Genomic DNA, 15,232 nt, shown 5'->3' with positions numbered 1-15,232 from the left:
AAAAAAAAAAAAAAAAAAAAATAGCCGGGTGTGGTGGTGCAAGCTTATAATCCTAGCTACTTGGGAAGCTGAGGCGGGAACCCAGGAGGCGGAGGTTGCAGTGAGCCAAGATCATGCCACTGCACTCCAGCCTGTGTGACAGAGCAAGACTCCATCTCAAAAACAAAAACAAAAACCAAAGAAAAACACCTGGGTCCAAGTCTCAGCCTCATCATGAGCTTTAAAACCTTGGCTTAGTCCCCGAACCTCCCTGTACCTGCATTTCCTCCTTGACACAATGGGGATATGACCCTGTCTCACCAAGATGGTGTGAGGACTGAAGGCGCATAGTAGGTCCTCAAGCTTTGGGAGCTTTTTCCTCTCTCCTTCCTATGCACAGCCAGCCCTGGAGAATGGACACAAGGGACCTCGGGCTTCGTTCTCTCGCTCCAGCTGTGCCTGTGGCTGACCTCCTACTGGTCGAGACTTAGGAGGACACTGGGGTCTGAGCAGGCTGGGGCATCTTCCCCCGCAACCCTCTAGGGATCCCTTGGGATTTGATGTTGCTGGGGCTCTGCCTGTAACAGAGAAGATCAGGCCTCACAGTAGCAGAGGACAGGAGGGCAGGCACCCAGGGAGCCTGAGCAGGGCGAGAGGCCTGGCCTCCACCTCTACTGACTCTCTCTGGGGAAGGGGTCTTTGCAACTGGGCCTGGCTTTTGCTGGCTGCTCCCCATCCTCCACTCCTTGGGCACTGGGGCCCAGAGAGGAAAGAATCTAGACAGGCTGTCCATGGATCCCTGAGAAACAAAGACTTTTTACCCTAATCTTATAAGGCCTGAGTTTTCCGATAGGGATCTGAACTGAGAGAAGCACTTGAGATGAGAGCTCTGAGGCCCGTGGGGGCCTGGAAGTTACCAGGCTCCTGGGACATCAGTGCCCTCTCTGGGCTGTTCCCGTGAGCCTCCCCAGGCACTAAAGAGCCGGAGTTGGAGATGGGCTTGCCGCCTCCCTAGGGTGCATTTAGAGACTCCTGGGGGATTCCCTTCAGTTGCTGCCTCCTGTGGGCCACGGCTGTGAAGGGGAGCCTCACCTCAGGGGAAGGTCCACTTAGTAGGGCCCTGAAGGATGAATGGGATATTTCCAGACAGAGACTGACGGGAGCACTCTCCAGCAGAAGGAACAGCAGGCACAAAACCACGGAGGTGAGGAGACACTCTATGGGCAGAAATGGCAGAAGTGTGCACATGGCAAGAATGTTGGGTGCATGCAGGGAGAGGACCCTGGGAAATTAAATGAGGCCAGGGCGTGGAGAGCCTCATGTGCCAGGCTGGGAAATTTGGGCTTTCTTTGTGGGCTGCATGGGCAGAGCTGGGATTCCAGTTGACAGCACCCTCTGGTAGCCAGACTGAAGTCTAAAACATGCTTTGATGGCAGTGACCCTGCCCGGAGAGCGTCCCATATGAACAGGGAGTACAGTGGAGAATGGATGTCGGGGGGCAGTTTGGGAAGGGGATGTCCTGGCTGATGTGGGGCAGTAAGGAGGGGAGGCGCCTCCGGCTTCCAGCCAGGATTCAGAGCCAAGTGTGCAATGGGCCCTGCCTCTTGGCACCGTTTGGTCACCCACAGTGTGCTTGTTCCTCTCCTCCCATATAAAGGCCAGGGCAGGGAGTGCAGCTGGCGGGGCCTGCCCTGCCCTCAGGGAGTCTCTGGGCTGTGAACACCAACCTCCGGGATGGGGCCTTCTAGGGGGGATCTGAAGCCAGATACCCAGCAGACCAGGATGTGTGTTTTAGCTCCAAGAGCCTTGGCGACTCTGGTGATGGAGAGAGCTCTGGAGCTCATTAAACTTGCAGCCAGAGTGGTGGCCTCTTCCTGTTGCTTCCATGTTGCTTTCCTGGTCTACCTCTGTGGTGCCCCAGGTCTGGTCTTTCTGGATCTGGAAGTCATGGCTTTAAACCTCTACCCTGCCTCTCTCAAGTGCACACAAATTACTCTGACCTTTTTCCAGCCTCCTCTAGTTCATAAGGCTGAGGATTCAGCTTTTCAGTCCACTGCATTGTACTTGTCTCTGAACGTATCCTTCACCTGAGCTAGGTAGGGAGCTCCCTGAGGCTGGCTTGAGGCCTTATTCAACTCTGTGCCAGGCAGAACTTGGTGCCTTGTGAGGAACGGATGGATGGGTGCATGGATGGATGGAAGGGAGGGAGGGAGGGAAGGACACAGGAAAGAGGGAGGGAGAGAAAGAAAAACACAAAAGGAGGGAAGGGAAAAAGAATGAATGGATGTATAGAAGGAAAGAAGGGAGGGAGGGAGAGAGAAAAGAAGGGAGGGAGGATGAGTGGATGGATGAGTGCATGAATGGATTTAAGAAAGGATGAATGGATGGCAGGGAAGGAGAGAGGAAAGGAGGAAGGGAGGATGATGCGCTGGTGAAAGAAAGAAGGGATAGGCCAGGTGGGGTGGCTCTTGCCTGTAATCCCAGCACTTGGGGCAGTCAAGGCAGGAGGCTCGCCCGAAGCCAGGAGTTCAAAACCAGCCTGGACAACATAGGGAGACCCTATCTCTACAAAATATAAATAAATAAAGAAAGAAATAAAGAAATAAATAAATAAAATTTAAAAACAGAAAGGAGGGACAGATGGATGGAAGGAAGGATGCATATGGACCACACTTGATAGTGGCTCAGGAGACAGTTTTCTGCAAATTGCACAATGCTGTAGAACCAACAGGACTAATAGTGTCCCCTTGGCATAGCTTAGGCAGATCTCTTCCTGTTTCTGGACCTCAGCTGCCCATTCGTAGCATGTGGTGTCTACAGACTGCTCTCACTCCGTCATTCTGCGATGCCAGCTTTGTCGCTTCCCTTTGCTCCCAACCTCCCCCAACACAGAATGTGGTTTGGAAGGTCCACATATTTCTTGGTCCCCAGATCCCTGCCAGGTTGAGTGTCAGGCCCTGTGACCATGGTTAATCCAAACAAGACTGTTCTGGGACTTCCAGGGCACCCTCCTGGGTGGGGGAGGGGCATCACTGCAAACAAGGAGGCCCCTAGCGGCAGCATAGCTGCCTCCTGCTGCTGACACAGGGTGCAACCTCGGCCCTCCTCCAAGTGATCTATGAGGGCGGGTCAGAGAACAAAGGTGTCACCCCTTACAGACCGTAGCCCAGAGCTGCCTCCTGGAGATGGCACTGCTTTGGCCGTGGCTAGGTAGGGAGAAGGGGAACCCAGAGGAGTGGGCTGCAGTGAGGACATGCAGGCAGGAGTGACTATCTGGGCCCCTGAGAGAGGGCTGACTGGCAGGGGCCCATCCGCCCAGGGCAGGGCCAAGGGAGGGCACAGTATGTTAGAGTCCCGGTGGGCCTGGCAGGAGACTGTGAGAAGAGACCTTGCCCCAGGATCCAGTCTGAACAGGAGGATCTGAAACTCAGAAAGCTGCTCGACTCTGTCTCCTCAGTACCCATGCCTGCTGCAGGCTAGAGAAGCCCAGGGGGTCAGTAGATGAGACCTCCAAACCAAACCAAAGGGTCTCCCGAACCTTTTTGCAGGGGGTCCAGGGCCAGAGCAGGTGGTTCTGGACAGGCATTCCTTTTCACTGGTGCTGTCTGAGAGAGTAGGAGCCCACACATGTTTGGGAAGCCCCAGGCCTCTAGCAGCTTCTTCTTCCCTCCCACTCACACCCATACCCTAGGGCTGGAAAGGAGTCAAGTAGAGCCTATGGGTTATGGTGCCTTTGGGGATCCCTGGTGCAATTCTCCTGATGCCTGAACCCTCAAACAGTCGCTCTCACAAAAGATCTTTCAGCCTCTATTTGAGTACCTCCAAGGACAGGGAATTCATTACCATGTTGTGGTGCAAGTTCCTAGGAAGACAGAGAGAGGGGGTACATTTTGAAAATCTGTCTAAGACCATGGGGAAGACATACATTCTTTCCAGTTCTAGGCAGGATAGAACCTGAAAGAGACCACATGAGGGAGGTACAGACTCATGAAAAAGCAGCAAAGAGCCTGGAGTTGGGAGAACAAATGGAGATCTGGCCTCTGAGGGGCTTCATTCCACTCTAGCTATCCCGTCTTATTTCTTTGCGAACTTCAGCCCCAGCAGGCTGGGTCACTTTTATTGGGCAGGGTGCAGCTAAATGCCTTAACCAATCAGCTACAAATCACAGTGGCTGAACACAATGGAAGTTTATTTCCCACTCAGGTAACAGTTCAGTGTGGGTATTTGGCTGATGTCTTTGTTTTCAGGGACCCAAGCTCCTTCCCTCTGTAGTTAGGCTAGTCCTTGGGGCTTCCACATTTAGCTGGCAATAGGGAAAGAAGAGAGCATCAATAGGGGGAAGAAGAGAGCATGGAAGACGGAGTAGGAGGGTTTTAGAGCTTGCCCTGGCGGTCGTGCAGGCCCCCCGTGCCCTGAGGAGAGAAATGTGGCACGTTGTGATGTAGGGGGCCTAGTGCAGGCATCTCTCCCAGCCTGGCCCTGGGACTGGACAGAGGCAACCCAGGCTTCTCCACTCTGGGTGGGCCTCCCCCTGACACTGTGTCTTTATCCCCACAGTATGTGGCCTTCGCTTCCCTCTTCTTCATCCTGGTCTCCATCACCACCTTCTGCCTGGAGACACATGAGCGCTTCAACCCCATCGTGAACAAGACGGAGATCGAGAACGTTCGCAATGGCACGCAAGTGCGCTACTACCGGGAGGCGGAGACGGAGGCCTTCCTCACCTACATCGAGGGCGTCTGTGTGGTCTGGTTCACCTTCGAGTTCCTCATGCGTGTTGTCTTCTGCCCCAACAAGGTAGAGTTCATCAAGAACTCGCTCAACATCATTGACTTTGTGGCCATCCTGCCCTTCTACCTGGAGGTGGGGCTGAGCGGCCTGTCCTCCAAGGCTGCCAAGGACGTGCTGGGCTTCCTGCGCGTCGTCCGCTTCGTGCGCATCCTGCGTATCTTTAAGCTGACCCGCCACTTTGTGGGCCTGCGGGTCCTGGGCCACACGCTCCGCGCCAGCACCAACGAGTTCCTGCTGCTCATCATCTTCCTGGCCCTGGGCGTGCTGATCTTCGCCACCATGATCTACTACGCCGAGAGGATAGGGGCACAGCCCAACGACCCCAGCGCCAGTGAGCACACGCACTTTAAGAACATCCCCATCGGCTTCTGGTGGGCCGTGGTCACCATGACGACCCTGGGCTACGGAGACATGTACCCGCAGACGTGGTCCGGCATGCTGGTGGGGGCCCTCTGCGCACTGGCGGGCGTGCTCACCATCGCCATGCCCGTGCCCGTCATCGTGAACAATTTCGGGATGTATTACTCCTTAGCCATGGCTAAGCAGAAACTACCAAAGAAAAAAAAGAAGCATATTCCGCGGCCACCGCAGCTGGGATCTCCCAATTATTGTAAATCTGTCGTAAACTCTCCACACCACAGTACTCAGAGTGACACATGTCCGCTGGCCCAGGAAGAAATTTTAGAAATTAACAGAGCAGGTAGGAAACCTCTTAGAGGCATGTCGATCTGACCTTTCACCTCCGCCCCTTGTAGCGATGATTCCAGATCCAGTCAGACTGCTTCCTTAGTTCCGTGGGTGACCCCGGACCCCGCACTCAGTCTCGAGGTGTGGAGCCTGAGGGCCCCGGGAGATGCTGGGCGGCCAAATTCAGAAGGCGAGAGCCTGCTAGAGGAACCTCACTGGTGCCCCTGGGTAAGGAGGTTGACGCGGTTGGTCTCCTGATGTTCTGAAGAGACAACGCGGCCGGCCAGGTTGCTGAGGACTAACTTAGCAGGAGCCGGGGGGGCTCTGCTCCGCGGGGCAGGAGTCCTGCCTGAGGCTCTGACTCAGGCCACTGACCCGGTGTTGGGACAGGGCGGGGGCGGGTGTGATTTGGAAATGCCAGACAGCCTTTGATCTGGTCCTTACCACGGCTCCCTTCAGGCTGTGTAGACGGCAGAGATGGTGCATGGGATCTGGGCAGGAGGGTCCCTTGCAAAGGCAGGAGCAAGGGTTCTCACCCCCAGCAGAGCCTGTCTCCATAGCTGAGTAGAATTCCTGCCCTGATTCGGGCTGCCCAGCTCGAGATCCTTCCCAGGAGACACCTGTAGCCCTCCGTGACAAGCTTACTTACCCCATAGCATGCCGAACCAACTCATCTTCTACCACCACTCTAGAGTTTAGCCTTTATCTTTAGGAACCTGTTGGAGTGACTCTAGCTTTCACGTTGTCTGTTTGGGTTGATGGTCGAGTGGGAGTTTCCGGTGACCTGATGGAAGCAGCTGCCGAGCAAAGGACTAGAGGGGGCCGCCACCCTGGGCAGCTTAGATGAAAGCGCTACAGACCAGCAACAGCCTCCCACCAAGGGTTCTCCCCGCTTCCAGCAGTAGGGACTGCAGCAGCAATATAGACATCCCAACCAGCGTACAACCACTTTCCCGTGAATTCACGGGGGGCCGGGAGGGGGGAGGGGGGCATGAAACAATACTAGTCACCGTGGGATATATTCTAATATTCCATGGCTAGTGGTTCGTTATGGGACTATCTCAGTTTTATGAGAACCTGCACATAGCACATAAAGTTGATCATGGGGCTCTGGTCCGAAGATATAAAGCCCATAGTCTACCTCTACCCATGGAATACCATCGACTTATTCTGTGGACACAGGGATTTCAAAGGAACAGATGACCCATAGAAGAATGGCAGCACTGAGTAAGAAGGAGTGCCGGGTGAGCGGGAGGTTGACGTGACAGTTAGGTGGCATTTAGTCTCTGAAGGACCTCCCCATGCCCAGGTCTGGCAGGAGGCTGCTGGCTAGCTCAGCTCCAGGTGGGGAAGTTTCCCCCTGTTTTGGGCGGCTTCTCCCAGTGGATGAATGATTTTCTTCCCTGCTATCACGCTCTCTGACCCACCACCCCATCCCGATCCTCTCCTGGCTTTATCCCACAGCTATGCTGGCCCAAGCACTACGCCCAAGGCCCATTTCTTTGCCCATGGGGGCTTCCCAGCCCTTTCACCCTGCCTCATACCCTCCCCTTCCTGGGATTTCTGTAGGTGCCTGAGTGGAGCATGGCCAGGGGTGGGCAGGGTCTCTGAGGCTGAAACAGCTCCGAGCTCTCTGCTTTGGATTAGCTAGTTACTTGATTTCAGGAGCTGCCAACAGGGCTCTGGGCCTCTAGGGGGAAGGTGTGGGCTGGCCCAGGCCCCAGCTTCCATGTGGGCCTAGCAAGAAGAGCTCAGCCTGAATGGCATCACTGTGGCACTACCTGGTCCTTCCTTTGCATCCTCCCCAACACTGGATCTTTCAGGATTGTTGCCCCAAGCACGGGTGCCCCAGGCCAGCCAGTCAAGAATCCCCACTGCTCTCTAGTCAGGCCCAGATTCCTCTGTACTCTTGGACAATGACAGTATTACCCTGTGCGGAGTCCCCCTGCCCCCCAGGGAGTGCAGATGTGTTTGTTCAGACATGCACACCAGCTAATCCCGGGACACAAAACCTGTAAAACCCATGCACTCCTGTGGGATTGCCCCTGGGCTCCACAGTCTCTCCCCAGCCCTGCTTTTGGGAGCCACCTTGCCCTGGTCTCAGGTTTCAGGGGCCCAGACAATCTCTGTGGCTTGGACAGTCTCTGTGGCTGAGGAAGTATTTGGGGCCCTCCCAAGCTTGCCCACTGGAGCTTGGATGCCTGGATCCCTCCTGCCTCCCCAGCATCCCAGCTGTGCTCCCAAGCCCTTCCCAAGCACTCACTTCCCAGTGGTGTTGGTGCTGTCCTGATATCCTGACCCCCGAGGCTCCAGCCTCATCCCTCACCAGAATACTTCTCCCTCCAAAAGCTGGCGTGAGAGACCTCGGCTATCCACCACCAAGAGGAGCTGTGGTCTTTAGGGGCGTCATCCCCACCTCTGCACCCCGGAGTTCTTCCCATTCGCCTTTTTTCCTGCTTGCAGCCACGCACGTAGATGGGCATAGGGTTGGGGTGAGTTTGTGGGAGAGTGAGGGGGAGGCCGGGGCAAGGAGGGTAAATGTGGCCCCACGGGAATTGTGAGAGATGAGATGCAGCCCCCCAAGACCTTTCCAGCCTCACTGTACCCCCAAGGCAGTCTAGTGGACTCACCAAAACCTGAGGTTCTCCAATTCCACTTTTAAAACCAGAGTTAGGGGCTGTGTGTGGCATGCTGGGTTCTGAGGGCATCCCTCCCGCCCCCCCAGGCCAGCCCCCAGTGGTGCCAGCAGCACCTGCCCCTCACCTCCACCTCTTGGTCTTGCCTGAAGCCTCAGTCTGTGTGTCTGTCCCAGGGACAATCTGATCTCCTCCTCTGTGCTGTGGCTGGTATGGCCTCAGTGTCTGAGGTCTTGTCCTGGGAGGGGTATCAAGAATCCAGTTCTCACCTGGTTGTAAGACCTCTTGGAGGATGCTAGGAGGGCACCCTGGCACAGCCAGGGATTGCCTGGGGCTGAGGGGCTTAGGAGAAGCTACTTCTCTCCCAGAAAGGGGCTCCCTCCTGCATCTACATTTGGACGCCCAGACCGCCCGCTCTGGACAGCCCACAGTGCCTCCTCCGAACCGCCATGCCCATTCACATGTGTCTTGTCCATCTCTGCTGCTGTGATGTGGGTCAGTCCTTTGTGGTGCCGCGTCCAGGGCTGCAGGGTCCCACGTTGGTGAGCAGGGGGTGGCCAGGAGGGAGGGGTGGTGGCTGGGCTCCCTTCCCGCCCATGGCACCTAGAACAGCCGCGAGGTCCCAGAGAAGCCCCTGCCTGGGTTCCCTGGGCGCTAACCCTGCAGCCTCTGGGTTATCTTTGGCCAAAGGGTCTAAAGTCTCCTATTCCCAGCCCCTCTACTTCCCCTGCTGGGCTGCAGGGGCTGCCCAGGGAGTGGTGCTATCCATGGGTGGGGAGGGTGCTGGGCAGAGCTGACTAGGCAGCGGGTGGGGCTAAAAGAGTCGAGCTCCAGGGTCAGCAGTATGGGCCCTGAGTGGGGTCCTTGTTGTCCTCAGGTGGGCTGTGGGGGAAGTAGCAGAGAAATGAAGTGACACTGTGGGCTAGGCCTGGGTGTTCTTTTCCATGTTGTTCACATTTTCTCTCTTTCTCTCTCTCTCCACTAATGTTTCTGTCTCTCTCTCTCCTCGTTTTGTTGCATGACTTGTGCCGGTTCTCGTGATTGTTCCCTGCTCGTGTCTCACAGACTGTCCCCATTTAGCCTGGGACTTTTTTCCTGAGTCCCTAGCTGGGCAGATCCCTTGGGGCTAAACCCAAGGAAATGCCCAGCAACCCCCACCCCACCCCAGCCCCGCGTGCGCCCCTCTGGTGCCCGCAGCTGGTGTGAACAGTAAGTACTTTGGCAGTGCCTGGAGACCAGGGCAGAAAAGCCAGCTCTGCTGACTGAGGGCCCAGCCTCGGGTTCTCCTTGCTCCAAAGTTTAAAAAAAAATGACCCTCTCGCGGATGCTCATCTCAGCCCATTTCAAGCCTGGAAACCATCTCTGAGACGCTGTCCATGCTGCCATTTCATCACTGCAGGCCTGTGGGTCTAGTGGGGGCCTGGGGGCCCTGGGCTGGGGGAGGCAGGGCCCCCAGCCTCTAGAAAGCAGGTGGGAACGGAGGCTCCTAGCCACTATCTCATCCAAAGGATGGGGCAGGGGCAGAGGCTTACACCTTTGGCCCTCTTCATGGGTTTCCCAAATTTATACAGTTGGCCCCTCCTTGGTTTCTCTTTCTTCCAGCCACCCCTCTGGAGTGGGGGAGGGAGAATGCCCCAGTTTCTGAAAGCGTCTTAAACCACAGATAGACTAACAGCCAGTGGGACTGGGCCCATTCACAGAGCAAGACTTAAACTTCCCCACCCAATCATTAGCCCCTCCTCAAAGGTTAGGGTTGAGAGAAGAAGCACGCCCTAGGGGTGTCCCAGGAATCCCCCAGGAGGGAAAGGTGCCAGGCTGTCATCCCTCTAGGGATCCCTGATGGATGCTGCTTGTCCCCTGCCCAAAACCATTCCCAACTTTGGGCCCTTTAGAGATTGTGGGAGCTGGGAACCCCCAGGGTCTGGGGGCTTGTGGACAGAGCCAGTGGGCGGGGGCCCAGCATTCAGAGCCGGAGAAGGGTCTCAGGTGGCACCATCTCCGCAGAGGCAGACGCAGAGGCAGAGGCAGAGAGAAGGCACTCCCCCCTCTGACCCATCCCCCCCAGGCAAGAACTGCAGGCTGTGGACACCTCCCCTGGCAAAGGATGGCCAACAGAGACTCCGAGAGTCCTCCCTCCCCTCCCAGAAGGAGACACTGCCTGGGAGGACCCGCTGTTCTCCCCTTGAGGAAAATTCATGCAGGGTGCTATGGGCCTCAACCCCCACATCGTCATCCGCATCCTCTCCATAATGTTTCCCTCCCCTCTCCCAGCACCCTCCTCCCTCAGCCCGGAGACCCTTGGATGGAAGACGGGGCCAGCCAGAGTGGGAGGCAGGACCAGCGTGTCTGTGAGCACATGTGTGTGCCTGCAGACATGCCCCCAGACCCCAGAGATGCCCCGGCCCCAGTCACATGGTGTCAGAGTTACCTTGGCAACTGGCCTTTTTGGTTCAGAGTAAATTGGGAAGTGAAGCCCCTGGGATTTGTCAAGAAACGCACTGTACGTGAAATGCTTTGCCATCTTGTACGAAAGACTTTTTTTTTAAGTTCCAAAATTATGATGGGATTTTTTTGGATTTGCTTTACGAATAAACCTGATTGGTCCATTTCTCTTTTGACTGACTGCCTCTTTGTAGTGACATGATGTGTACACGGGCGGTGATCCCACCCACGTGCACGCCCAGTGTGTGCACGTGGGGAAGGATCACTTCTGCGTGTAGTTACATGATGTGAACAGGATCACGGGAGAGTGTTCAATTGGGTGGACATTGTCTCCAGCCTTTTCGCCCTGTCTACTCTTTCAGAGAGCCTCCCCTAACGTGGTCATGCCCAAGTTGGTTTCCCTCTTCCACAAAAGGGCTTGTGCTTGAGGCTCTCACCCTAGATGAAGTATTGGAGTTGGCTCCACCCTGGCCAGGAAGATTCTGCTTTGAGGGCAGAGAGTTTGGGGCAGGTTCGGTCCTCAAGAGTGATGGGATGGGGGCAAAGACCAGTTAGGGCTACCTCTGTCAGCTCCAGAGGCTTCCACGGCTCTGCTCCAAGATCTTGGAGAGACGGGGCTTCTTGCTCTGGCCACACTTTGCCCCTCACCAAATGTGCTCCCAGACCTCCTCCCAGGCTTCTTCTCAGGCTGCCACAGAGGTCAGAACTCCAATTTCCCCCACCCAAGTCCATCAGCCGCTGTTGTCTTCTACACCTTCATCTGCCTTGCTTTGCCGGGGACACTGACCAGAGGGGACAGAGGAATGGGAGCCCCTCCCAAATCCATGTCCTGCTGTCACAGCCTCATGCATACATCCTTGTGGTGCCTGTGCAAGCTGACCAGGCCTGCTGGGGGCAGCATGGAGTGGAAGACACTGGCTTGATATGTGTGGGGACCAGAGCAGACCGAGTGATCAGCTTGGGTCCGTCCGTGTGGGGGATGGAGCAGATGGAGTGGTCACATTGGGTTTGCACGGGCAGAGAGGAAACTGTGTGACCAGGACTGGTCTGTATGGGGGTTGGGGCATAGAGTGACCAGACCAGGTCCATGTGGGAACAGAGTAGACTGTGTGAGCAGACTTAATCTGTACGGGGAACAGGGCATACAGAGTGACCTGCTTGGGTCTGTACGGGGTTGGGCGGGGCGGGCGCAGGCTGAGTTGTTAGATGGGGAGTGGGGGCGGTGTGAACCAGGTGATCAGATGAGATCCAAATGGGAGATGGGGTAGAGTAGATGAGGTGGTCTGGACGGGCCTAGGGAAGCCCAAGCAACTGGCTGGCTGCGGACGGGGGGCAGCCGGGCTCTGGTCAGCAGCAGAGGGGTCCGGAAAGGCCCCTCTCTGGACTGGAGTGTTTCTGCGTGTCAGTGTCTGTCTTCTCCCTGAGCTGTGTGTCTGGCTCTCCCCCATGACTGCATCCACACCATCCTGTTTCATCGGCCCTGCCTCGGGCTCGGGGCCGACCCCCAGCACCACACCTGCTGGGCCCATCACCAACTCATCTTTTTGCAAACTTTGAGCAAACCCAGGAGTCCCCACTCCCAGCACTGTGGGCAGCCCGAAGGCTGCCTGAATGAGCTGAACTCCCCCAAGCCCCCTGCCTTGTGCCTTCCTCCCTCCACAGCCCGCCCGCTTTTCCGTCCTCAGGGACACTCGAGCTGCCCTCTGCCAATACCCCGCTTCTGGCCTGTCCCCCCTGCCCCCCACTAAACAGTTTTCAGTGTCTCAATAGCTTCTGCTTATATGTTTGAAGATTCCAAACTGAATGGGGAGGTGGCGAAGGCCGCGCTGGCGAACGAAGACTGCCCCCACATAGACCAGGCCCTCACTCCCGATGAGGGCCTGCCCTTTACGCGCTCGGGCACCCGCGAGAGATACGGACCCTGCTTCCTCTTATCAACCGGGGAGTACGCGTGCCCACCTGGTGGAGGAATGAGAAAGGGTATGTAGAGGAAGCTGGAGCACTGTGCATCGTCCGGGCCGCCTCGCGCTCCTGCAGATGGGTGGGCAGGGCGGCGGGCAAGGGTGCTGAGGGGCAGGCAGGCACACGGAGGGGGGCAAGGATGGAGGGAGTCTGCCAGGGTCAGCCCCTGGAGGGCTGAGGTCCTTTCCCCCAAGTGAGATGTCAGGCTGGCAGAGAGAACCTGAGGCCCTGGCAGCTGTGGGTTGGTATTGAGCTGGGAGTTGAGAGGTGACTGGACAAGTTGACTTAAGGCCATGACCCCAAGGCAGGGGGTATCCAGGAACGCAGGAGGAGCCTTGACTCCCCTAGGTTGCTCTGGCAGATGGCAGATCAGGTCCCAAAGGCAAAGTGATCTCTCCTCTCCCCTGGTTGAGGAGGGCAGTGGAGTGGGCCAGGACCCTGTGAACTTAGCTACCCAAGATCCATGTTCTTGGCATGGAAGAGGTATCCTTGAAAGATAATCAACCCACAGGCCAGAGGAAGGAGAGGCAAGAAGAGAGAGATGTCTTCAGGGCTTGTGGTTAAGGCCATTGTCCTTGTAGTCAGAATATTGCCAGTGGCAGATCGAGAACTTGCCAAGAGAAGGTGGTTGAGCAGGACGGTGCAGCGCCTTCCATCCCCAGCACCCATGAGCTTCTGCCCTGGGTGTGGTCAGCACCCTCTTATGGTTGGTGAAGGCTGAGGCCACTGGTGGCCTCTGTTCCAGGTCTCCTTGTAGTCAGAACGCTAGGCTGACCCCACTGGAGAGAAAGGCTTCTCCTAGAGCTTCAGCACGGGCTGGGGAGAGGCTTGGGGTGGGGGCCCAGGGCGCCTGAGCTCAAGGCTCCAGGTACTGGCCCAGACCTAGAAGGCAGAGGATGCCTTTCTTGGTACAGCAGACTGGCTGGGCAGCTCGTGCATGTCTTGGAGCGCCTCACACGCGCACACAGATGCATGCTGACCGGGGTGAGCGGGCTGGGTCAGAAAAGGAGTTGGGTTTTTGAAATCAACAGTTGGTGCAGCCTATGGTCACTCACAACTGCTCCAGTATTTGAAGTGATTAAACCATATGCAGGAGAAAACACAGAATGCAAAAGCAAAGGCAAACCGAGAAGAGCAGAGGCAGCCCGCACAGAGATGAGGGAACGTGGTTCTGGTCACTGGTGCTTAGTTGTGCCCACCTGGTCTAGGCTGGTCTCTGCTTCTCTGCCCTGCCCAGCAGTCCTTTGGGCCCTGGCACGGTATGCAACTCCCTGCATGGTGCTGCATGGCGGAGGGCTGCCAGCCTTCAGGAGGGTCCCATCCTTGGCACCGGCCATGGATGGGCCTGATGTTCCCCTTTGCGACTGGCTTTTTCCCAGTTGGAGGTGCTAGAATGGCCAGAAGCAGAATACCCGAGGAGTGAGGGGAAAAGCAGGTAGATGGTTCCCAGTGTCCGTGCCTGCCAGGAAGCTCCCGTGGGCTTTCTGTCTCCGTCATCCTGAATGTTAGACCGATTGGTGTGGCCCCAAAGAACAGGCAGGACAGTCTCTTTACTGTGCTGCTGGAAGCCCAGGGAGTGTGGGACAGGAGCAGACCTGCTCCCTGCAATGCCTGGGAGCCCAGCGTTAAGCACGGTCCACAGGAGATACCCATTCCTCAGTCCCACTGAGGCTTAGGTGCCAGAGTCTTTGGGAGGCGCTAAGGGTGAAGTGTTCCCACCCACATCCATTTGGCCCGCGCTCTCATGGAGCCATGACAGCCGCCGAGGACTTGTTTTTCTCAGGCTAATTCTGAGCCACAAGGCATGCAGGTGTGTGAGTCAATATGCAGAGCAGAAGTAGGGACTCATCCCATTCCCCCCAGGAGAGAGAGAAAGAGGCGTGCTAGGCTGGCTCAGTGCATGGGCAAACCAAGCCAGCTGGAGAAGAATCTGCCTGCCTCTGCATGCGGCTGTTCTGTCTTTCCTCCTCCTCCTTAAAAACTAAGTACCAAGCGGGATGGGAGAGCCAAGAAGAGAAGCTCAAGTGTTAATTGTATTCTTTACATACAGATCTTTGCAAAGAAAGCCCTGTCATTGCTAAGTATATGCCGACAGAGGCTGTGAGAGTGACTTGACCAGGCGGCTTGGCCGAGGACACTGGTGGCTATTAAGCATCTGGGTGGATCTGCAGCCCCTCCTCACCCTCGGACAGAGTAAATTCACGCCATGCAGGTTTGCCGGACGAGTCCGAGTGGCCCAGGCATTGTACTAGGACGGACGTAGCTTTTTCTACGGCCAAATGGTAACTGACCGTAGAGGATTTCTTTTCCTTCTTTTCATTTTTTAAAATTTTATTTTATTTGGGGAGGGGGGGTGGAGGGGCTCCTTAGCATGACTTGCATGAAGTTAAACAGAAAACCCAGCCAACCAAACCCACCAACCCCCTGCAACTGTATGATTGCCCTGAACAACAATAACGAAAAGAAAAACATCAAAAGCCCTCTATTTTCTTTCAAAGCTCTTGACTTTGACACATGTTGTTGGAGCCAAACTGTAACAGCGTTCGGTAGAAACCTGTACATTTCTGGGGGTGAGGGGCGAGGGGAGGAGGGACAGAGATGGGGAATGGATTGCTTCCTTTTTGTACACAAGATCGAGAGGAAAGCTTCCAAAAAGGGCAGTTGGTCAGTCATCGGTCATATTGACCTCACCTTCATAGTTCATCTCTCACGTGGAAACTGAGAACTTTGCTCCA

At 56.1% G+C, this 15,232-nt stretch overlaps 1 protein-coding gene across 1 annotated transcript in view; it reads left to right on the top strand.

The window, feature by feature from the left end:
- The window catches only part of KCNC1 (potassium voltage-gated channel subfamily C member 1), a 46,321-nt gene extending 31,347 nt beyond the window's left edge, over positions 1–14,974 (top strand). Inside the window, exons 2-4 of the mRNA XM_023230884.3 lie at positions 4,537–5,470; positions 12,327–12,515; positions 14,548–14,974. Coding sequence (XP_023086652.1) covers positions 4,537–5,470; positions 12,327–12,515; positions 14,548–14,612 — 1,188 coding nt within the window. The 3' untranslated portion in view covers positions 14,613–14,974. The remainder of the gene's footprint in view (positions 1–4,536; positions 5,471–12,326; positions 12,516–14,547) is intronic.
- The last annotated feature ends 258 nt before the right edge of the window (positions 14,975–15,232 follow it).

This window comes from Piliocolobus tephrosceles, chromosome 13 (assembly GCF_002776525.5).
Source record: "Piliocolobus tephrosceles isolate RC106 chromosome 13, ASM277652v3, whole genome shotgun sequence".
Lineage (NCBI taxonomy): Eukaryota > Metazoa > Chordata > Mammalia > Primates > Cercopithecidae > Piliocolobus > Piliocolobus tephrosceles.
This window is presented reverse-complemented; position numbering and strand designations above follow the sequence as displayed.